Below are 22141 nucleotides of genomic sequence, written 5' to 3' on the forward strand. Positions count from 1 at the left end.
CAGCAAATAGGGGTTTGGTGCCAGAAGATGTGTTTTCTAGGAGCCAGTTGAAGGCTGAACTAGAAAAGGGCTCTCCCCGTCAGGGAATCGAACCCTGGTCTTCCGCGTGACAGGCGGAGATACTGTCCACTATACTAACGAGGAACTGACACACTTGAACAAACATGTCGAAGATGGGTCACAGACGAGCTGGGATGCACACTTTCTTTCCTCAATGGATGAAGTAGCATGAAAACCCAATTCAAATGCAATCTCTCACAAACAGACTGTTTAGTCCATTTCAAATAAGAAATGACATGTCATCATTTACCAACAAGCACTATAATCAGAATGGTATTTTGCACACATTTTGTCTCTGTGGCGCAATAGGCTACCGCGTTCGGCTGTTAACCGAAAGGTTGGTGGTTCAAGCCCACCCACAGGCGTTGATTACTCCTGTTCTTCCTTCAATGCTAGTCTCATGTTTAATTCTATCTGGTTAGCTAATTTACTCAGTACTTTCATCCCTCAGCTCATGTAACTTTCTTAACTTCATATTCAAATCCAAATATTTCCCCAGACTCATGAAAATGCAAGAGTGGACACAAAGAGTGGGTGGGACAAGTGCTTTGGAACTTCAAAAGTACACAAAGCATGGTCCTCTTCTGTGCTGCTGCAACACACAGCCTGTTAATTTGGATGGACGCTCAAGCTTTCCCTAGGGCTGTAGGCTGAAGAACGTCCTGGCGCTGCCAACAGACATAGTTCCACTACATTGCAACTACTGAGTATCTTGGTTATTCCACAAGCAAAACACCTCAGTAGACGCCCTGCTTGACAATTCAGTTCAAAAAGAAAGGGCCTTTTTCTCAATTCAATCTTTGCCTTCTGAGCAAGCAAGCACTTGTTAGTTTCACACTTTCCAAAGCTGGTCCTGGAAGATGTCAGGATGGACGAGGAGTCCGACGCACTGCGCTATAGTTGCAGTCTCGTACTGGCACGTGTTTGAATGCAACTTCTGACATTCAGCCAGCAGTCATGCTTATGCTCAGCTGTCCTCAACAATGTAACAGTGCATTATATTTACTGTCAAGCAACATCACCAACAAACTTGGTTGATGTCAAGTCATTCAGACAAAACGGACCTGTTTCTCTTTGGAGACTGTTGTCGGATGTGCTGGAAATGACGGAAAGACTGATCAATCCTTTCTGATTGCCTTAATCAGAAAACTCTTTCTGAGGTTCTGTGTGGTTTGTTTTGTATTTGTTTATAAGAACTTCAATTATATGGAATTTTCAGTTTTAAAGTGAATGGAAAAGGACAAGATGGGATTTCCTGGCGGTGAGAATTGATCTCATCACCAAGGAAACAACTTCTTAGGTCTTTGTCAGACAAGTTACAAATTGTATTTGTCCTTATTCCGGGAGGATTAAGGGCTACCGGGCTGTCATTGGATGCTATTGAAAGAGGTGTCAAGTCATTGCATTAGAACAATCGGTCTGACGACTTAGCTGTAATGCACAGTGGGCATCTTGTTGAACTAACCAGAACCTAACTTGAATTGTGAGAAAAAACAATGTCATGCCCTTCTTTGAAAGCTGTCTTTGAAAAGAAGCAGAAATCTGACAAGTGCCATATAGGACAGAAGCACTAAAGCTTTAGATGTGGACAAATGTTGTGAAACAGACAGTGCATTTAGAATAAATATTTGAGTCACAAAGAATTGTGGGGTTCATGAATTACCTGTTGATTCTTGCAAAGAAGGCGGCCATTTTTGTGACACCACAGTGAGTGTGTAGGAGTTGATAGAGGTTTCACCAGCAAATAGGGGTTTGGTGCCAGAAGATGTGTTTTCTAGGAGCCAGTTGAAGGCTGAACTAGAAAAGGGCTCTCCCCGTCAGGGAATCGAACCCTGGTCTTCCGCGTGACAGGCGGAGATACTGTCCACTATACTAACGAGGAACTGACACACTTGAACAAACATGTCGAAGATGGGTCACAGACGAGCTGGGATGCACACTTTCTTTCCTCAATGGATGAAGTAGCATGAAAACCCAATTCAAATGCAATCTCTCACAAACAGACTGTTTAGTCCATTTCAAATAAGAAATGACATGTCATCATTTACCAACAAGCACTATAATCAGAATGGTATTTTGCACACATTTTGTCTCTGTGGCGCAATAGGCTACCGCGTTCGGCTGTTAACCGAAAGGTTGGTGGTTCAAGCCCACCCACAGGCGTTGATTACTCCTGTCCTTCCTTCAATACTAATCTAATGTTTACTTCTATCTGGTTAGCTAATTTACCCAGTACTTTTGTCCCTCAGCTCATTGAACTTTCTTAACTTCATATTCAAATCCAAACATTTCCCCAGACTCATGAAAATGCAAGAGTGGACACAAAGAGTGGGTGGGACAAGTGCTTTGGAACCTCAAAAGTACACAAAGCATGGGCCTCTTCTGTGCTCCTGCAACACACAGCCTGTTAATTTGGATGGACGCTCAAGCTTTCCCTAGGGCTGTAGGCTGAAGAACGTCCTGGCGCTGCCAACAGACATAGTTCCACTACATTGCAACTACTGAGTATCTTGGTTACTCCACAAGCAGAACACCTCAGTAGACGCCCTGCTTGACAATTCAGTTCAAAAAGAAAGGGCCTTTTTTCTCAATTCAATCTTTGCCTTCTGACCAAACAAGCACTTGTTAGTTTCACACTTTCCAAAGCTGGTCCTGGAAGATGTCAGGATGGACGAGGAGTCCGACGCACTGCGCTATAGTTGCAGTCTCGTACTGGCACGTGTTTGAATGCAACTTCTGACATTCAGCCAGCAGTCATGCTTATGCTCAGCTGTCCTCAACAATGTAACAGTGCATTATATTTACTGTCAAGCAACATCACCAACAAACTTGGTTGATGTCAAGTCATTCAGACAAAACGGACCTGTTTCTCTTTGGAGACTGTTGTCGGATGTGCTGGAAATGACGGAAAGACTGATCCATCCTTTCTGATTGCCTTTATCAGAAAACTCTTTCTGAGGTTCTGTGTGGTTTGTTTTGTATTTGTTTATAAGAACTTCAATTATATGGAATTTTCAGTTTTAAAGTGAATGGAAAAGGACAAGATGGGATTTCCTGGCGGTGAGAATTGATCTCATCACCAAGGAAACAACTTCTTAGGTCTTTGTCAGACAAGTTACAAATTGTATTTGTCCTTATTCCGGGAGGATTAAGGGCTACCTGGCTGTCATTGGATGCTATTGAAAGAGGTGTCAAGTCATTGCATTAGAACAATCGGTCTGACGACTTAGCTGTAATGCACAGTGGGCATCTTGTTGAACTTACCAAAACCTAACCTTAATTGTGAGAAAAAACAATGTCATGCCCTTCTTTGAAAGCTGTCTTTGAAAAGAAGCAGAAATCTGACAAGTGCCATATAGGACAGAAGCACTAAAGCTTTAGATGTGGACAAATGTTGTGAAACAGACAGTGCATTTAGAATAAATATTTGAGTCACAAAGAATTGTGGGGTTCATGAATTACCTGTTGATTCTTGCAAAGAAGGCGGCCATTTTTGTGACACCACAGTGAGTGTGTAGGAGTTGATAGAGGTTTCACCAGCAAATAAGGGTTGGTGCAAGATTATGTGTTTTCTAGGAGCCAGTTGAAGGCTGAACTAGAAAAGGGCTCTCCCCGTCAGGGAATCGAACCCTGGTCTTCCGCGTGATAGGCGGAGATACTGTCCACTATACTAACGAGGAACTGACACACTTGAACAAACATGTCGAAGATGGGTCACAGACGAGCTGGGATGCACACTTTCTTTCCTCAATGGATGAAGTGGCATGAAAAACCAATTCAAATGCAATCTCTCACAAACAGACTTTTTAGTCCATTTCAAATAAGAAATGACATGTCATCATTTACCAACAAGCACTGTAATCAGAATGGTATTTTCCACACATGTTGTCTCTGTGGTGCAATAGGCTAGCGCGTTCGGCTGTTAACCGAAAGGTTGGTGGTTCAAGCCCACCCAGAGGCGTTGATTACTCCTGTCCTTCCTTCAATGCTAGTCTCATGTTTAATTCTATCTGGTTAGCTAATTTACTCAGTACTTTCATCCCTCAGCTCATGTAACTTTCTTAACTTCATATTCAAATCCAAATATTTCCCCAGACTCATGAAAATGCAAGAGTGGACACAAAGAGTGGGTGGGACAAGTGCTTTGGAACTTCAAAAGTACACAAAGCATGGTCCTCTTCTGTGCTGCTGCAACACACAGCCTGTTAATTTGGATGGACGCTCAAGCTTTCCCTAGGGCTGTAGGCTGAAGAACGTCCTGGCGCTGCCAACAGACATAGTTCCACTACATTGCAACTACTGAGTATCTTGGTTATTCCACAAGCAAAACACCTCAGTAGACGCCCTGCTTGACAATTCAGTTCAAAAAGAAAGGGCCTTTTTCTCAATTCAATCTTTGCCTTCTGAGCAAGCAAGCACTTGTTAGTTTCACACTTTCCAAAGCTGGTCCTGGAAGATGTCAGGATGGACGAGGAGTCCGACGCACTGCGCTATAGTTGCAGTCTCGTACTGGCACGTGTTTGAATGCAACTTCTGACATTCAGCCAGCAGTCATGCTTATGCTCAGCTGTCCTCAACAATGTAACAGTGCATTATATTTACTGTCAAGCAACATCACCAACAAACTTGGTTGATGTCAAGTCATTCAGACAAAACGGACCTGTTTCTCTTTGGAGACTGTTGTCGGATGTGCTGGAAATGACGGAAAGACTGATCAATCCTTTCTGATTGCCTTAATCAGAAAACTCTTTCTGAGGTTCTGTGTGGTTTGTTTTGTATTTGTTTATAAGAACTTCAATTATATGGAATTTTCAGTTTTAAAGTGAATGGAAAAGGACAAGATGGGATTTCCTGGCGGTGAGAATTGATCTCATCACCAAGGAAACAACTTCTTAGGTCTTTGTCAGACAAGTTACAAATTGTATTTGTCCTTATTCCGGGAGGATTAAGGGCTACCGGGCTGTCATTGGATGCTATTGAAAGAGGTGTCAAGTCATTGCATTAGAACAATCGGTCTGACGACTTAGCTGTAATGCACAGTGGGCATCTTGTTGAACTAACCAGAACCTAACTTGAATTGTGAGAAAAAACAATGTCATGCCCTTCTTTGAAAGCTGTCTTTGAAAAGAAGCAGAAATCTGACAAGTGCCATATAGGACAGAAGCACTAAAGCTTTAGATGTGGACAAATGTTGTGAAACAGACAGTGCATTTAGAATAAATATTTGAGTCACAAAGAATTGTGGGGTTCATGAATTACCTGTTGATTCTTGCAAAGAAGGCGGCCATTTTTGTGACACCACAGTGAGTGTGTAGGAGTTGATAGAGGTTTCACCAGCAAATAGGGGTTTGGTGCCAGAAGATGTGTTTTCTAGGAGCCAGTTGAAGGCTGAACTAGAAAAGGGCTCTCCCCGTCAGGGAATCGAACCCTGGTCTTCCGCGCGGGAGCCGAAAATGGTTAAGCTTAACTCTCTTAACTTTTCTCATTCATTCTCTATGGTAGTTCTTAACACTACGGATGTAATATACTTTTTCACCACTAGCGAGATTTTGGGGGCGCTGTTTCCACATCGTCTTAGTAGTAAGGTTTTCACAGGAAGAGCCTTTAGGAAGACAAAACAACAATAATCCTGCGGCCAGATTTGATCCGATCGCTGTTAAAACACAAGAGCACAACAAGTTAAAGTCAAGTTAAAGTCTGATGTAAGTAAAAAGTAAAAAAAAAAACTGTTCCTAGTTTGAAGACATTTCTCTTCCCGTTATTTTTTGTTGAGCATGAAAGGTCTGAAACTCCAGCGGTGAGGATACGGCTACTCGTAAGAGATGAAAAACCTCTTCAAACTTAGTCATGATAGTTTGTGTGTGTTTTCAAAAGCTTTTGAATTTTACCAAAGGTAGATAACTTTAATAATATCTATATGTGCATTTACACACACACACACATATATATATATATATATATATATTTGTATGTTGTTGTTTTTTTTTTACTATTTTTGAGTTACAGTAGACCTGGGCTACTTCACCCACTAACGACAATAAATGTATCTTTGGTTATAGATCTCCAGAATGAAGAGGAAATTAATTTTTCCTGGAAAAATCTGCGTGAGCTTCAGACGAGGCCCAACTGGGTTTCTCAGGCAGGACCCTTCAGATGAAGCCAAGAGGATCAAAAATAATCCTGAGCTCCAGGACAAGTCTGCTCCCCAGAGAGAGGAAAAAGTGAAGGAAAACGCCCTGTCAAAAGTCTTCATTAGGGGTGGAGATACATCTGACAGGCAGGAGGTGTTGGGGGAGTATGTTCTTCAATTTGGCAAATACAAGGGGAAGTCCTTTCGGTGGCTGCTAGAAAATGATATTGGCTACACCATTTATTTAATTAACAAGGTTGAGGAAGAGGAGAGAGCTGGACTCTTTAATGCCGAGGGACCAAAGAAGGAGAGTCTCTTTTCATTTCTGGATTATACCCGACACTTTCACGAAATCAGAGATCTGAGAAACTATTTAGCTGAAAGATCAGTGGAGCCACCTTCAAGTAGTGAGGACAACCAGCTGGTTGGATTTGGTGTGCATTCTAAGAAGACCTGGAAGGATGTCTGGGAGAAAAGAGAAGATGGATATGCATCATTTATCCTCAGGAAACAGTGTGTTTCAGGCAGCAAAATGTTCCTGCTCCAGCAGTACCTGAAGAAGAAAGAGGCTCAGACTCAGAGCTCTTCAGAACCTGCTCTTACTAAACCTTCTTCTAGTCCTCCAGGTCTGTGGCAGACTAGACGTTCATGCTGATGTTAGGAAAGATGGTAGAAATGATGTTTCCCATCTTTTCAGTATCTTCGTTAGAGATGGAAGATGATGAAGAGTTGGAGAGAATGATGCTTTCTGTCTCTCCATCCAAACTCCTCCCTTTACAAGGTAAAACTAAATCACACACAAGTACACACTGAGTGTTAATTACTACTTCTGATTCAAACCTGTTTTCTTATTTTTTTTACTAAAGAGCAGAGACATTTAGTGAAGAAGATGACAGGCCCAACATGTTTAGAAACAATCCCAACCCAACCAAGTGAGCAGCACCAACGTGCACACATCATGCATCACGTGTTGATTATGTTTCTGTATGTGGAGTAGTAGTACTGGTAGTTGAAAAACTGATATTAGACTACATGTTACTCTTAGATCAGTCCTTTCTTTACACTCAGCACTTTTAAATGTGTCTGTTCAAAAAGAAGAATATTCATTGGTTTATTTTCTTTCAGGTTCACTGAGTAAAGGTCTAGATGCTGCTGCTGCCATTGCCACCGCCGCCGCTGGTACCTGATGGTTCTGTCGTAAACCAGGATCACCTTTTCTTTTCTTCTGTTTGCTGGTTGGCCACGTTCAGGCCTGTTCTAATGCAGGTGTTTTGTTTGACTGCTTTTATGATGCTGAAGGTATTCATTGTTCGTCGTCGAGGGTAAGTACAGACTTATGTTATTTGCATGGGTTTGGTTATAGGTTTGGTATGAAAATGATTGAAGGAAACCAGTCTTAAAAAGCAGAATTACAACAAAAGTACATGTCTTAACACATCAGAGTAAAGTGGTTACACATGGATTATTACATCATAATGGAACCTTTCCTGGTCAATCAAAAGATAAAAAAATGAAACTAATAGTTAATTTATTGATTTTCATACCACACCTGTTCTATTGAGCATGTTTTCTTGCATGGTTTTGAGTGTTTTGCACAATTACTAACAAAGAACTCTAAATGCCTGGGCATTACTGATGGATATTTCTGTTGATCTGAATCCAGACCAGCCTGAGAGGTCCAGCTGTCCTGCTGCCACACATGCAGGTGAGTGTTGAGGATCATTTGTCAGCTTTACTCTGCTGCAGCTTCCTGTCTGTTTCTGACTGTCTTTTTCACCAGTTACTTCAGCTCCAGTGAAGACTCCTCTGCCAGTACCACCAGAGTTGCTCGCTTTGGAACTGCCTCAAAGTGTCCAGGATAAAACCTACAGTCAGTGCATTAACTTTGACAAAAATGCAAAGTACTGTATTCATTTGGACTTTGAGATAATATTTTATTCAACAACTCATGTTATTTTTTTATTTTTCCAGCAGTCGTTGGAAGACCCTCAGCTCAGTCTGCAGCTCCTCCTCCTGCTCACTTTCAGCCAACGCCTGCTGCTTCACCACTTCCATCTTATGACCAGGATGTTAGCAGCTGGAACTGCTCTCCCCAGCAGAGGATCTGGATGAAAACAGAGATGGAAGCCTTAGGACTGTGGCCTGGGTCTCCACCTGTAAGACATGCCATGAATATGATCTCCTTGTGGCGTAACCCACCTCAGCCGGAACTCATTGACTCAATTTATGAGCTACCATCCCCAAAGTACTTTCACCTCCATCCTTTTTTTATCTGGAAACCAGACCATGCAATAATGGAAAGAGTGCGTAACAACTACCCCCTCCCGTGTCTGCATGGCTGCCCAAAACCCCTCGTGGTCTCCTCTGGAACAGGTCGGCCCCGTGTCATAATTGGCACAAGTGGTCAGTACTACATACTTGCTTCTCGGCTGACCTGTAAAGTCTGCAAGAAGCACTGGTTTGCAGACAAACCTTCATGGATGGACATGCTGCCTCGTCGTTTTCAGGAGATTTTTCCAGCCTTCCTGACCCACAAAAAGGCAGTATGTAAGACTGTGATGGATGAGCTGCGGCGTACAGCAAAGTCTCCAGGTGATATGGCCAATCAGCTAAATGAAGCTCTTCACCTAAGATACGAGCGTGCACACTTGGCTTATCTGGGAACAGTGAAGAATGTTCTGGATGGAGAGAGCGGACTATATGGCCAGCAGACAATCACGGGGGCAATGAGGAAAATATCTACACCAGATCCTTTTGGTGGGTATACAGACATAGATGGCTGGTGTGGGGTAACAGTGACTTCACACTACCTGGTGGACTGCCTCATACAAGAGTACCATAGGGAGGAGGGCACGCTCAATCTGCTCCTTCAAGGCACTTTTGGTGAGGTCTTGAGGGCTGACCACACCCGAAAGGTGGCACGGAAGGTTGTCCTGGCATCAGGCACAATGTCATCTTATGCAGTTATGAATGAAAACTGGATGATTTTGTCCTGGGTGATGCTGCAGTCAGAAAGCGACAAGTCTCTGGAGCCAATGTACGACGGGCTGTCCCAGCGTTACATTTCTGCAGGGCTACCAAAAGCAAAGTACCAGTGGGTTGACAGGTGAGAAAAACTTTGTTCATTTTACTTCTAATTTAATGGTTTCAACAGTAAAAACGTGAAAAACATAAGTAAATATTGTTTTAAAAACAATCACTTTATTTGCACAATAAACAATTAAAAGGTGCTTTACCTGTGTGCATGGACAGGGATTGCTGCTCTCCATTCAGGATCCCAAACTCCCAGCCTCAGGAGCATCTTCTCTGGGATTCCTGGAAGACCACAGAGGCTATAGTGGGTGAAGCAACATCTGGAGACTTCACCAATAGATGTGCATCCCGTACCAAATACAACAGAGAAATAAGCATCAAGCTGGACTTGTTTCACTGCATGCGGCGGTTCACCAGGGAGTGCATCTCAGAGCATCATCCACTTCACAGCTCCTTCTGCAAGTTCCTTTCGGCAGCTTTTTGTGTGGTGGACCAAACCGATCTTCAGAGGCTGAAGGAGGCCTACACCTTCTGTGGGATCCAGCCAGCTAACCCCACAAAGCAGCACATCAGGGAGCACTGCCGCACCAAGATCCCAGAACCCAGAGAGCTGCTGGTGCGGGTGGAGAGTGTTCTGAAGAGGTTCTTTTTGGAATCGGATCCAGATGGCATACCACTGTTTAAGGCAACAATGCTGAAAGTGTGGAGGATTCAGCGCGTTCACATCCTCAGGGGCTGTCTGAGCGACCCGGAGGTGGGAGACGGGATCCTCTACAGACACGGTGGCACGTTACAGCTGAACCACATCAAGGGGGAAGCGGCAGCGGTACCGATCTGGATCCCGGTGCGAGGCACATCCCAGCAGGAGGGATTTCATTTCCACCAGTCCAAATGGGTGACAGGAAATCAGGTCTCGACAGAACTTTTCCAGGCCCAAGGCATGACTGGAGTAGCTCGGTGGAACTTCCAGCGCCTTGTGAGCCTGAAGCAACCTGGTCTGAAGCTTCCTTCAGTTTTTAATCCAGCTCTGATTGTACAGCTGAACAAACTGTCAAAGGAAGTGACAGGACAAGCTAAGTACCCTGCCTTAGTCTTGTCACAGGCCGACACTGGGGAAAGGTTTGGACTGCAGTATGTGGAGCCTGGCTGCCGTCCGGTTCCTCTTCACTGGGACAAACACAAGTCTCAGAGAGACCCGGTTGTTGAGGAAGAAGAGCGTTTGTCTCCAGAACCACCTCCTTCCAATGAAACAGTCATCGACCTGCCTGAAGAACATGGAGAAGAACACTCTGCTCATGTAAGTTTGTTGTAACAAACATCCTCACTCTATTACAATAAAACTGCAGCTACATAACAAGTTTAAACTAACTGAATGGTCCAATGTTTCAGGATAATGTCTTAGGTGTGGTTGCTGATGACTCACTAGCAATGACCCGAGCCCCTGAAGTGAAAGGTAATTTAGTTCAAATTTTCAGCCTTTTTTAATTTATTTGTGCATTGCATTCAAGGAAAGAGAAGTGAGAAGGGGTTAACTTTTCTCTTTTTTCCTCTCCATCAGATGTCTCAACGACACCACCACCACTGCCTTTTGCTGCCTCTCCACGCGCAGCTCGCACTGGTCCTATCAAAGCAGGGGGTCTGCTTTTTGTCCTGGACCATTCTCGTTGGACAAATTCAATGAGAGATGCCATTGATGTCCTTCTGGCAAAGCACCACGGACAAAAGGACTTTCTGAGCAAGGTAGACGCAGAGTATGCCGCCCTTGTTCAAACTGCCTCCAGGAATCCCAACAGCCTCCTCCACCCCACCACTAAACAGCACATCTCCCGCTACGTGAAGCACATGGCGAAGATGATTAACAGAAGTTCGTCTATGAACACTAGTCCCGAAAAACTTTTGGAAACCCAGCAGCTGTGGCATAAACTCACTGAAGGCAGTGAAACTGTCACTGTGCCAGTTGTGACTCTCCCTCCTGCTCCAGTGAACCCCCCCAGCTCTAAACCAGATGAAGCTCCTTTAACGAAGACTGACGTTGAAAAAATGGTGAAGGAGATTGTAGGTCTGCAGCAACAACAGCAGAAACCTGAAAAAAAAATGACAAGGAACTGTCTTGCTTGTGGGCAGCCAAAGTCTCGTTACCTTGGTGATGGATCTTCTGTTCATTTCTTTTATCAGTCTGGGGATGTGAGATACTTCTACTGCTCCAAAAAAGTACTCCAGATCTATGCAGCAGAAGGCCTTACAAACCCCAGGATGCCATTTGCAGACTTTGCTGCCACGCCATTTTTTGAGAGAGAGTTAAAGGCTGCAAAGCAGAGGTCTGCACAATGCAGAAAGGTTTTGGAGGACCGACAGAAAAGAAAGGCAAGGGAGCAGCATCCCAGTGGGCGTCTGTGCAGGTTCTGCCACAAACCACTGAAACAAGGTCCAGGGAGTCCACACATACACACCGGGTTCCCTGGTGTTGTGGGGAAGTATGTTTACTGTCCTGCCAGAGTCTTGTCCCTCCACCGGGCAAATGGGATGACTCAAGAAATGACCTGGGAGACGTTCTCTCAGTCTCCTTTTTATGAGGCTGAAAAGATGAGGTGGGCTGCTGGCCGGCAAGCAGAAGAGGGAAAGAGATAGCTTTTATGTCTGTTCTATTTGTTATCAAAAGATGTTGCTGTTTTGACCACTTTTGTCTCATTTTACCTCAACTTGTCATATTGGATGAGAAATAAGTGTAAAACGTCAAAATCTCTGCTAAACCTGTCTATATGTTTGCCTGTATTAAGTTCTCTTCTGATAACACACTGATTATGATAGAACTCCTGATGTTATCTATCAATGTGAAAATATTTGTAATTTAGTTTGTGAAATCTATTTTGTGAATACAATTTTCTTACATATTTATTATTAGTGTTTAGTTTTGATAGAAAAAGCAAACATATTTACTACTTCCTCAATTCATTTTACACCTTTAAAATACTTGTATTAAAGTTTTGCCTGTTTAAACCCTTCTGCCCTTCAATTGTAAATCCATGGTTGAACATTTTGGTACATTTTGTGTTAAATACTGTGTTTTATTTATTTTCATGTTGATTTCTTAATAAAACATGGTTGAAATTGAAATGAGCAACAGATCATGACTGTTATTTGGAACAAGGAGAGACAGAAGTAGAAAACAATAATTATGAAATGTCATATTCAGTTTAACAAAAACATTTATTATACCACAACTTCTGACTGACATCACTCTAACCGGGGTTCGAACTCGTGACCAAAGGATTTCATCAGCTTGGACAGCGCTACACAAGCCACAGTTTGATTGGCTGACTATGCTGCAGTAGCTGCAATTTGATTGGCTGTTCCGTGTTACAGGTATATACGGCTGGCCTCCGCGTGACAGGCGGAGATACTGTCCACTATACTAACGAGGAACTGACACACTTGAACAAACATGTCGAAGATGGGTCACAGACGAGCTGGGATGCACACTTTCTTTCCTCAATGGATGAAGTAGCATGAAAACCCAATTCAAATGCAATCTCTCACAAACAGACTGTTTAGTCCATTTCAAATAAGAAATGACATGTCATCATTTACCAACAAGCAATATGATCAGAATGGTATTTTGCACACATGTTGTCTCTGTGGCGCAATAGGCTACCGCGTTCGGCTGTTAACCGAAAGGTTGGTGGTTCAAGCCCACCCACAGGCGTTGATTACTCCTGTCCTTCCTTCAATACTAATCTAATGTTTACTTCTATCTGGTTAGCTAATTTACCCAGTACTTTTGTCCCTCAGCTCATTGAACTTTCTTAACTTCATATTCAAATCCAAACATTTCCCCAGACTCATGAAAATGCAAGAGTGGACACAAAGAGTGGGTGGGACAAGTGCTTTGGAACCTCAAAAGTACACAAAGCATGGGCCTCTTCTGTGCTCCTGCAACACACAGCCTGTTAATTTGGATGGACGCTCAAGCTTTCCCTAGGGCTGTAGGCTGAAGAACGTCCTGGCGCTGCCAACAGACATAGTTCCACTACATTGCAACTACTGAGTATCTTGGTTACTCCACAAGCAGAACACCTCAGTAGACGCCCTGCTTGACAATTCAGTTCAAAAAGAAAGGGCCTTTTTTCTCAATTCAATCTTTGCCTTCTGACCAAACAAGCACTTGTTAGTTTCACACTTTCCAAAGCTGGTCCTGGAAGATGTCAGGATGGACGAGGAGTCCGACGCACTGCGCTATAGTTGCAGTCTCGTACTGGCACGTGTTTGAATGCAACTTCTGACATTCAGCCAGCAGTCATGCTTATGCTCAGCTGTCCTCAACAATGTAACAGTGCATTATATTTACTGTCAAGCAACATCACCAACAAACTTGGTTGATGTCAAGTCATTCAGACAAAACGGACCTGTTTCTCTTTGGAGACTGTTGTCGGATGTGCTGGAAATGACGGAAAGACTGATCCATCCTTTCTGATTGCCTTTATCAGAAAACTCTTTCTGAGGTTCTGTGTGGTTTGTTTTGTATTTGTTTATAAGAACTTCAATTATATGGAATTTTCAGTTTTAAAGTGAATGGAAAAGGACAAGATGGGATTTCCTGGCGGTGAGAATTGATCTCATCACCAAGGAAACAACTTCTTAGGTCTTTGTCAGACAAGTTACAAATTGTATTTGTCCTTATTCCGGGAGGATTAAGGGCTACCTGGCTGTCATTGGATGCTATTGAAAGAGGTGTCAAGTCATTGCATTAGAACAATCGGTCTGACGACTTAGCTGTAATGCACAGTGGGCATCTTGTTGAACTTACCAAAACCTAACCTTAATTGTGAGAAAAACAATGTCATGCCCTTCTTTGAAAGCTGTCTTTGAAAAGAAGCAGAAATGTGACAAGTGCCATATAGGACAGAAGCACTAAAGCTTTAGATGTGGACAAATGTTGTGAAACAGACAGTGCATTTAGAATAAATATTTGAGTCACAAAGAATTGTGGGGTTCATGAATTACCTGTTGATTCTTGCAAAGAAGGCGGCCATTTTTGTGACACCACAGTGAGTGTGTAGGAGTTGATAGAGGTTTCACCAGCAAATAGGGGTTTGGTGCCAGAAGATGTGTTTTCTAGGAGCCAGTTGAAGGCTGAACTAGAAAAGGGCTCTCCCCGTCAGGGAATCGAACCCTGGTCTTCCGCGTGACAGGCGGAGATACTGTCCACGATACTAACGAGGAACTGACACACTTGAACAAACATGTCGAAGATGGGTCACAGACGAGCTGGGATGCACACTTTCTTTCCTCAATGGATGAAGTAGCATGAAAACCCAATTCAAATGCAATCTCTCACAAACAGACTGTTTAGTCCATTTCAAATAAGAAATGACATGTCATCATTTACCAACAAGCACTGTAATCAGAATGGTATTTTCCACACATGTTGTCTCTGTGGTGCAATAGGCTAGCGCATTCAGCTGTTAACCGAAAAGTTGGTGGTTCAAGCCCACCCAGAGGCGTTGATTACTCCTGTCCTTCCTTCAATACTAATCTAATGTTTACTTCTATCTGGTTAGCTAATTTACCCAGTACTTTCATCCCTCAGCTCATTGAACTTTCATAACTTCATATTCAAATCCAAATATTTCCCCAGACTCATGAAAATGCAAGAGTGGACACAAAGAGTGGGTGGGACAAGTGCTTTGGAACCTCAAAAGTACACAAAGCATGGGCCTCTTCTGTGCTCCTGCAACACACAGCCTGTTAATTTGGATGGACGCTCAAGCTTTCCCTAGGGCTGTAGGCTGAAGAACGTCCTGGCGCTGCCAACAGACATAGTTCCACTACATTGCAACTACTGAGTATCTTGGTTACTCCACAAGCAGAACACCTCAGTAGACGCCCTGCTTGACAATTCAGTTCAAAAAGAAAGGGCCTTTTTTCTCAATTCAATCTTTGCCTTCTGACCAAACAAGCACTTGTTAGTTTCACACTTTCCAAAGCTGGTCCTGGAAGATGTCAGGATGGACGAGGAGTCCGACGCACTGCGCTATAGTTGCAGTCTCGTACTGGCACGTGTTTGAATGCAACTTCTGACATTCAGCCAGCAGTCATGCTTATGCTCAGCTGTCCTCAACAATGTAACAGTGCATTATATTTACTGTCAAGCAACATCACCAACAAACTTGGTTGATGTCAAGTCATTCAGACAAAACGGACCTGTTTCTCTTTGGAGACTGTTGTCGGATGTGCTGGAAATGACGGAAAGACTGATCAATCCTTTCTGATTGCCTTTATCAGAAAACTCTTTCTGAGGTTCTGTGTGGTTTGTTTTGTATTTGTTTATAAGAACTTCAATTATATGGAATTTTCAGTTTTAAAGTGAATGGAAAAGGACAAGATGGGATTTCCTGGCGGTGAGAATTGATCTCATCACCAAGGAAACAACTTCTTAGGTCTTTGTCAGACAAGTTACAAATTGTATTTGTCCTTATTCCGGGAGGATTAAGGGCTACCGGGCTGTCATTGGATGCTATTGAAAGAGGTGTCAAGTCATTGCATTAGAACAATCGGTCTGACGACTTAGCTGTAATGCACAGTGGGCATCTTGTTGAACTTACCAAAACCTAACCTTAATTGTGAGAAAAACAATGTCATGCCCTTCTTTGAAAGCTGTCTTTGAAAAGAAGCAGAAATGTGACAAGTGCCATATAGGACAGAAGCACTAAAGCTTTAGATGTGGACAAATGTTGTGAAACAGACAGTAAATTTAGAATAAATATTTGAGTCACAAAGAATTGTGGGGTTCATGAATTACCTGTTGATTCTTGCAAAGAAGGCGGCCATTTTTGTGACACCACAGTGAGTGTGTAGGAGTTGATAGAGGTTTCACCAGCAAATAGGGGTTTGGTGCCAGAAGATGTGTTTTCTAGGAGCCAGTTGAAGGCTGAACTAGAAAAGGGCTCTCCCCGTCAGGGAATCGAACCCTGGTCTTCCGCGCGGGAGCCGAAAATGGTTAAGCTTAACTCTCTTAACTTTTCCCATTCATTCTCTATGGTAGTTCTTAACACTACGGATGTAATTTACTTTTTCACCACTAGCGGGATTTTGGGGGCGCTGTTTCCACATCGCCTTAGTAGTAAGGATTTTACAGGAAGAGCCTTCAGGAAGAGAAAACAACAACAATCCTGCGGCCAGATTTGATCCGATCGCTGTTAAAACACAAGAGCACAACAAGTTAAAGTCAAGTTAACGTCTGATGTAAGTAAAAAAAAATGTACAAGACAAAGTATCTAATCTGAAGACATTTCTCTTTCCGTCATTGTTGAACATGAAACTCCAGCGGTGAGGATAACAGCTGGATGAGAAGAATGTCTAACTAGAAACTTTGAGCAGTTTTGTGTGTGTGTTTGTGTGTGTGTTTTCAAAGCCTTTTTTTTTTTACCCAAGGTAGTGTGGAGGTGAACAGGGGTTACATTACATTTTCTATGCTATTTTTATAATGCACAACAGGGGTTACAGTACTTTATGATCAATTTAATGGATTATATGTATGCAGGTATATTGCATAGCAGGAATATGCAAAATTAAAGATTTGAGGAACTGTTTAGCTGAAAGATCAGTGGAGCCACCTTCAAGTAGTGAGGACAACCAGCTGGTTGGATTTGGTGTGCATTCTAAGAAGACCTGGAGGGATGTCTGGTAGAGAAGAGAAGATGGATGTGCATCATTTATCCTCAGGAAACAGTGGGTTTCAGGCAGCAAAACGTTCCTGCTCCAGCAGTACCTGAAGAAGAAAGAGGCTCAGACTCAGAGCTCTTCAGAACCTGCTCTTCCTAAACCTTCTTCTAGTCTTCCAGGTCTGTGGCAGACTAGACGTTCATGCTGACGTTAGTAAATATGGTAGAAATGATGTTTCCCATCTTTTCAGTGTCTTCTTTAGAGATGGAAGATGATGAAGAGTTGGAGAGAATGATGCTCTATGTCTCTCCATCCAAACTCCTCCCTTTACAAGGTAAAATTAAATCACACACAAGTACACACTGAGTGTTAATTACTACTTCTGATTCCAACCTGTTTTCTTATTTCTTTTACTAAAGAGCAGGGACATGTAGTGAAGAAGATGACAGGACCAACGTGTTTAGAAACAATCCCAACCCAGCCAAGTGAGCAACACCAACATGTATCACATGTTGATTATGTTTCTGTATGCAGAATAGTAGTACTAGTAGTTGAAAAACTGATACTAGACTACATGTTAGTCTTAGATCACTCCTTTCTTTACACTCAGCACTTTTAAATGTGTCTGTTCAAATAGATGCATATTCATATGTTTACTTTATTTTCTTGCAGGTTCACTGAGTAAAGGTCTAGCTGCTGCTGCTGCTGTCGCTGGTACCTGATGGTTCTGTCGTAAACCAGGATCACCTTTTCCTTTCCTCTGTTTGCTGGTTGGCCACGTTCTGTTCTAATGCAGGTGTTTTGTGTGATTGCTTTTGTGATGCTGAAGGTATTCATTGTTCGTCGTTGAGGGTAAATTCAGAAATATTTTATTTGCATGAGTTTCTCATGAAAGTGATTGAAAGAAACCAGTCTTAAAAAGCAGAATTACAACAAAAGTACATGTCTTAACACGTCAGAGTAAAGTGGTTACACATGGATTATTACATCATAATGGTACCTTTCCTGGTCAATCAAAATATTAAAAAAGGAAAATAATTATTCATTTATTGATTTTCATACCACACCTGTTCTATTGAGCATGTTTTCTTAGATGGTTTTGAGTGTTTTGCACAATTACTAACAAAGAACTCTAAATACTTTGGGCTTTAGTGATGGATATTTCTGTTGATCTGAATCCAGACCAGCCTGAGAAGTCCAGCTGTCCTGCTGCTACACATGCAGGTGAGTTTTGGGGATCATTTGTCAGCTTTACTCTGCTGCAGCGTCCTGTCTGTTTCTGACTGTCTTTTTCCACCAGTTTCTTCTGCTCCAGTGAAGACTCCGATGCCAGTACCACCAGAGTTCCTCGCCTTGGAAATGCCTCAAAGTGTCCAGGATAAAACCTACAGTCAGTGCATTAACTTTGACAAAAATGCAAAGTACTGTATTCATTTGGACTTTGAGATAATATTTTATTCAACAACTCATGTTATTTTTTTATTTTTCCAGCAGTCGTTGGAAGACCCTCAGCTCAGTCTGCAGCTCCTCCTCCTGCTCACTTTCAGCCAACGCCTGCTGCTTCACCACTTCCATCTTATGACCAAGATGTTAGAAGCTGGAACTGATCTCCCCAGCAGAGGATCTGGATGAAAACAGAGATGGAGGCCTTAGGACTGTGGCCCGGGTGTCCACCTGTGAGACCTGCAATGAATATGATCTGCTTGTGGCGTATCCCACCTCAGAACATCATTTACCGTAAAACCTTTGGAGACCCAGCAGCTGTGGTATAAACTCACTCAAGGAAGTGAAACTGTCACTGTGCCAGTTGTGACTCTCCCTCATGCTTAAACCAGACGAAGCTCCTCTAACTCAGACCGACGTTGAAATAATGGTGAAGGAGATTGTAGGTCTGCAGCAACAACAGCAGAAACCTGGAAAAAAGATGATACACAACTGTCTTGCTTGTGGGCAGCCTTGTTACTTTGAGGATGGATCTTCTGTTCATTTATCTGTCTGGGGATGTAAAATACCTCTACTGCTCCAAAAAGGTACACTAGATCTATGCAGCAGAAGTCCTTACCAACCCCAGAATCCCATTTGCAGACTTTGCTGTCAGTCCATTTTTTGACAGAGAGTTAAAGGCTGCATTCATGGTCACACACTGATTATGATAGAACTCCTGATTTTATCCTTCAATGTGAAAATATTTGTAATTTAGTTTGTGAAATCTATTTTGTGAATACAATTTTCTTACAGTTTTGTTCTTGAATTGTTTAGAAAAAGCAACAATATTTACTTCTACCTCAATTCATTTTACATCTTTAAATTACTTGTATTAATTTTTGCATATTTAAATCCTTCTGCCCTTTAATTGTAGATACATGGTTGAACGTTTTGTGTTAAATACTGTTTATTTATTTATTGCTTGTTGATATCTTAATAAAGCATGGTTGAAATTGAAATGACTGTTTTTAGGCACAAGGAAAGATGGAAGTAGAAAACAATAATTATGAAATGTCATTTTCAGTTTAACATTAAAACATTTATTATACCCTAACTTCTGACTGACATCACTCTAACCGGGGCTCGAACTCGGTACCAAAGGATTTCATCACCTTGGAAAGCATTCCACAAGCCACAATTTGATTGGCTGCCTGTGCTGCAGAAGCTGCAATTTGATTGGCTGTTCCGTGTTACAGGTATATACGGCTGGCCTCCGCGTGACAGGCGGAGATACTGTCCACTATACTAACGAGGAACTGACACACTTGAACAAACATGTCGAAGATGGGTCACAGACGAGCTGGGATGCACACTTTCTTTCCTCAATGGATGAAGTAGCATGAAAACCCAATTCAAATGCAATCTCTCACAAACAGACTGTTTAGTCCATTTCAAATAAGAAATGACATGTCATCATTTACCAACAAGCACTATAATCAGAATGGTATTTTGCACACATGTTGTCTCTGTGGCGCAATAGGCTACCGCGTTCGGCTGTTAGCCGAAAGGTTGGTGGTTCAAGCCCACCCACAGGCGTTGATTACTCCTGTCCTTCCTTCAATACTAATCTAATGTTTACTTCTATCTGGTTAGCTAATTTACCCAGTACTTTTGTCCCTCAGCTCATTGAACTTTCTTAACTTCATATTCAAATCCAGATATTTCCCCAGACTCATGAAAATGCAAGAGTGGACACAAAGAGTGGGTGGGACAAGTGCTTTGGAACCTCAAAAGTACACAAAGCATGGGCCTCTTCTGTGCTCCTGCAAGACACAGCCTGTTAATTTGGATGGACGCTCAAGCTTTCCCTAGGGCTGTAGGCTGAAGAACGTCCTGGCGCTGCCAACAGACATAGTTCCACTACATTGCAACTACTGAGTATCTTGGTTACTCCACAAGCAGAACACCTCAGTAGACGCCCTGCTTGACAATTCAGTTCAAAAAGAAAGGGCCTTTTTTCTCAATTCAATCTTTGCCTTCTGACCAAACAAGCACTTGTTAGTTTCACACTTTCCAAAGCTGGTCCTTGAAGATGTCAGGATGGACGAGGAGTCCGACGCACTGCGCTATAGTTGCAGTCTCGTACTGGCACGTGTTTGAATGCAACTTCTGACATTCAGCCAGCAGTCATGCTTATGCTCAGCTGTCCTCAACAATGTAACAGTGCATTATATTTACTGTCAAGCAACATCACCAACAAACTTGGTTGATGTCAAGTCATTCAGACAAAACGGACCTGTTTCTCTTTGGAGACTGTTGTCGGATGTGCTGGAAATGACGGAAAGACTGATCCATCCTTTCTGATTGCCTTTATCAGAAAACTCTTTCTGAGGTTCTGTGTGGTTTGTTTTGTATTTGTTTATAAGAACTTCAATTATATGGAATTTTCAGTTTTAAAGTGAATGGAAAAGGACAAGATGGGATTTCCTGGCGGTGAGAATTGATCTCATCACCAAGGAAACAACTTCTTAGGTCTTTGTCAGACAAGTTACAAATTGTATTTGTCCTTATTCCGGGAGGATTAAGGGCTACCTGGCTGTCATTGGATGCTATTGAAAGAGGTGTCAAGTCATTGCATTAGAACAATCGGTCTGACGACTTAGCTGTAATGCACAGTGGGCATCTTGTTGAACTTACCAAAACCTAACCTTAATTGTGAGAAAACAATGTCATGTCCTTCTTTGAAAGCTGTCTTTGAAAAGAAGCAGAAATGTGACAAGTGCCATATAGGACAGAAGCACTAAAGCTTTAGATGTGGACAAATGTTGTGAAACAGACAGTAAATTTAGAATAAATATTTGAGTCACAAAGAATTGTGGGGTTCATGAATTACCTGTTGATTCTTGCAAAGAAGGCGGCCATTTTTGTGACACCACAGTGAGTGTGTAGGAGTTGATAGAGGTTTCACCAGCAAATAGGGGTTTGGTGCCAGAAGATGTGTTTTCTAGGAGCCAGTTGAAGGCTGAACTAGAAAAGGGCTCTCCCCGTCAGGGAATCGAACCCTGGTCTTCCGCGTGACAGGCGGAGATACTGTCCACTATACTAACGAGGAACTGACACACTTGAACAAACATGTCGAAGATGGGTCACAGACGAGCTGGGATGCACACTTTCTTTCCTCAATGGATGAAGTAGCATGAAAACCCAATTCAAATGCAATCTCTCACAAACAGACTGTTTAGTCCATTTCAAATAAGAAATGACATGTCATCATTTACCAACAAGCACTATAATCAGAATGGTATTTTGCACACATTTTGTCTCTGTGGCGCAATAGGCTACCGCGTTCGGCTGTTAACCGAAAGGTTGGTGGTTCAAGCCCACCCACAGGCGTTGATTACTCCTGTCCTTCCTTCAATACTAATCTAATGTTTACTTCTATCTGGTTAGCTAATTTACCCAGTACTTTTGTCCCTCAGCTCATTGAACTTTCTTAACTTCATATTCAAATCCAAACATTTCCCCAGACTCATGAAAATGCAAGAGTGGACACAAAGAGTGGGTGGGACAAGTGCTTTGGAACCTCAAAAGTACACAAAGCATGGGCCTCTTCTGTGCTCCTGCAACACACAGCCTGTTAATTTGGATGGACGCTCAAGCTTTCCCTAGGGCTGTAGGCTGAAGAACGTCCTGGCGCTGCCAACAGACATAGTTCCACTACATTGCAACTACTGAGTATCTTGGTTACTCCACAAGCAGAACACCTCAGTAGACGCCCTGCTTGACAATTCAGTTCAAAAAGAAAGGGCCTTTTTTCTCAATTCAATCTTT

The 22141-nt window shown here is 42.6% G+C and overlaps 2 protein-coding genes, 1 long non-coding RNA gene and 5 other non-coding genes across 12 annotated transcripts; 4 read left to right on the forward strand and 4 right to left on the reverse strand.

Annotated features, from left to right (window-relative positions):
• Positions 1 to 72: 72 nt before the first annotated feature.
• On the reverse strand, positions 73 to 144 carry trnad-guc (transfer RNA aspartic acid (anticodon GUC)). Its single transcript has one exon. It is a non-coding gene; the product is annotated as a tRNA-Asp (tRNA).
• Positions 145 to 1870: 1726 nt separating this feature from the next.
• On the reverse strand, positions 1871 to 1942 carry trnad-guc (transfer RNA aspartic acid (anticodon GUC)). Its single transcript has one exon. It is a non-coding gene; the product is annotated as a tRNA-Asp (tRNA).
• Positions 1943 to 3668: 1726 nt separating this feature from the next.
• Positions 3669 to 3740, reverse strand: trnad-auc (transfer RNA aspartic acid (anticodon AUC)). Its single transcript has one exon. It is a non-coding gene; the product is annotated as a tRNA-Asp (tRNA).
• Positions 3741 to 3947: 207 nt separating this feature from the next.
• On the forward strand, positions 3948 to 4021 carry trnan-guu (transfer RNA asparagine (anticodon GUU)). Its single transcript has one exon. It is a non-coding gene; the product is annotated as a tRNA-Asn (tRNA).
• Positions 4022 to 5628: 1607 nt separating this feature from the next.
• On the forward strand, positions 5629 to 7507 carry LOC110014782 (uncharacterized). 2 transcript variants are annotated; one of them, XM_078955257.1, is made up of 5 exons: positions 5629 to 5762; positions 6120 to 6816; positions 6888 to 6971; positions 7057 to 7122; positions 7316 to 7507. In XM_078955257.1, the coding sequence occupies exons 2-5, from the start codon at positions 6129 to 6131 to the stop codon at positions 7375 to 7377; spliced, it is 900 nt and encodes a 299-aa protein (XP_078811383.1). In that variant the 5' UTR covers positions 5629 to 5762; positions 6120 to 6128; the 3' UTR covers positions 7378 to 7507. The 2 variants fall into 2 exon arrangements, with proteins under 2 accessions (XP_078811383.1, XP_023816027.1); XM_023960259.2 differs by lacking the exon at positions 7316 to 7507 and having other exon boundaries at positions 7057 to 7202.
• Positions 7508 to 7674: 167 nt separating this feature from the next.
• Positions 7675 to 12340, forward strand: LOC144995525 (uncharacterized). 2 transcript variants are annotated; one of them, XM_078955255.1, is made up of 6 exons: positions 7675 to 7895; positions 7971 to 8060; positions 8162 to 9296; positions 9443 to 10520; positions 10613 to 10676; positions 10782 to 12340. In XM_078955255.1, the coding sequence occupies exons 1-6, from the start codon at positions 7826 to 7828 to the stop codon at positions 11849 to 11851; spliced, it is 3507 nt and encodes a 1168-aa protein (XP_078811381.1). In that variant the 5' UTR covers positions 7675 to 7825; the 3' UTR covers positions 11852 to 12340. The 2 variants fall into 2 exon arrangements, with proteins under 2 accessions (XP_078811381.1, XP_078811382.1); XM_078955256.1 differs by having other exon boundaries at positions 8165 to 9296.
• Positions 12341 to 16061: 3721 nt separating this feature from the next.
• On the forward strand, positions 16062 to 19424 carry LOC144995526 (uncharacterized). 3 transcript variants are annotated; one of them, XR_013659090.1, is made up of 4 exons: positions 16062 to 17064; positions 17136 to 17219; positions 17305 to 17370; positions 17558 to 19424. It is a non-coding gene; the product is annotated as an uncharacterized LOC144995526 (long non-coding RNA). The 3 variants fall into 3 exon arrangements; XR_013659089.1 differs by having other exon boundaries at positions 16188 to 17219; positions 17558 to 18109; positions 18186 to 19424; XR_013659088.1 differs by having other exon boundaries at positions 16182 to 17219.
• Positions 19425 to 21350: 1926 nt separating this feature from the next.
• Positions 21351 to 21422, reverse strand: trnad-guc (transfer RNA aspartic acid (anticodon GUC)). The gene has a single exon. It is a non-coding gene; the product is annotated as a tRNA-Asp (tRNA).
• Positions 21423 to 22141: the final 719 nt, after the last annotated feature.

Source organism: Oryzias latipes, chromosome 11, assembly GCF_053564925.1.
Source record: "Oryzias latipes strain Hd-rR chromosome 11, Olatipes_Hd-rR_3.1".
NCBI classification, from domain to species: domain Eukaryota; kingdom Metazoa; phylum Chordata; class Actinopteri; order Beloniformes; family Adrianichthyidae; genus Oryzias; species Oryzias latipes.

Excerpts from the sequence above, each read along its gene's own strand:
- LOC110014782 (XM_023960259.2), top strand. The coding sequence starts at position 6,129 with ATGAAGAGGAAATTAATTTTTCCTGGAAAAATCTGCGTGAGCTTCAGA. Across the intron at positions 6,817-6,887 it reads ACCTTCTTCTAGTCCTCCAG|TATCTTCGTTAGAGATGGAA; the intron begins GTCTGTGGCAGA and ends CCATCTTTTCAG. Across the intron at positions 6,972-7,056 it reads CAAACTCCTCCCTTTACAAG|AGCAGAGACATTTAGTGAAG; the intron begins GTAAAACTAAAT and ends TTTTTACTAAAG.
- LOC144995525 (XM_078955255.1), top strand. The coding sequence starts at position 7,826 with ATGGATATTTCTGTTGATCTGAATCCAGACCAGCCTGAGAGGTCCAGC. Across the intron at positions 7,896-7,970 it reads TCCTGCTGCCACACATGCAG|TTACTTCAGCTCCAGTGAAG; the intron begins GTGAGTGTTGAG and ends CTTTTTCACCAG. Across the intron at positions 9,297-9,442 it reads AAGTACCAGTGGGTTGACAG|GGATTGCTGCTCTCCATTCA; the intron begins GTGAGAAAAACT and ends GTGCATGGACAG.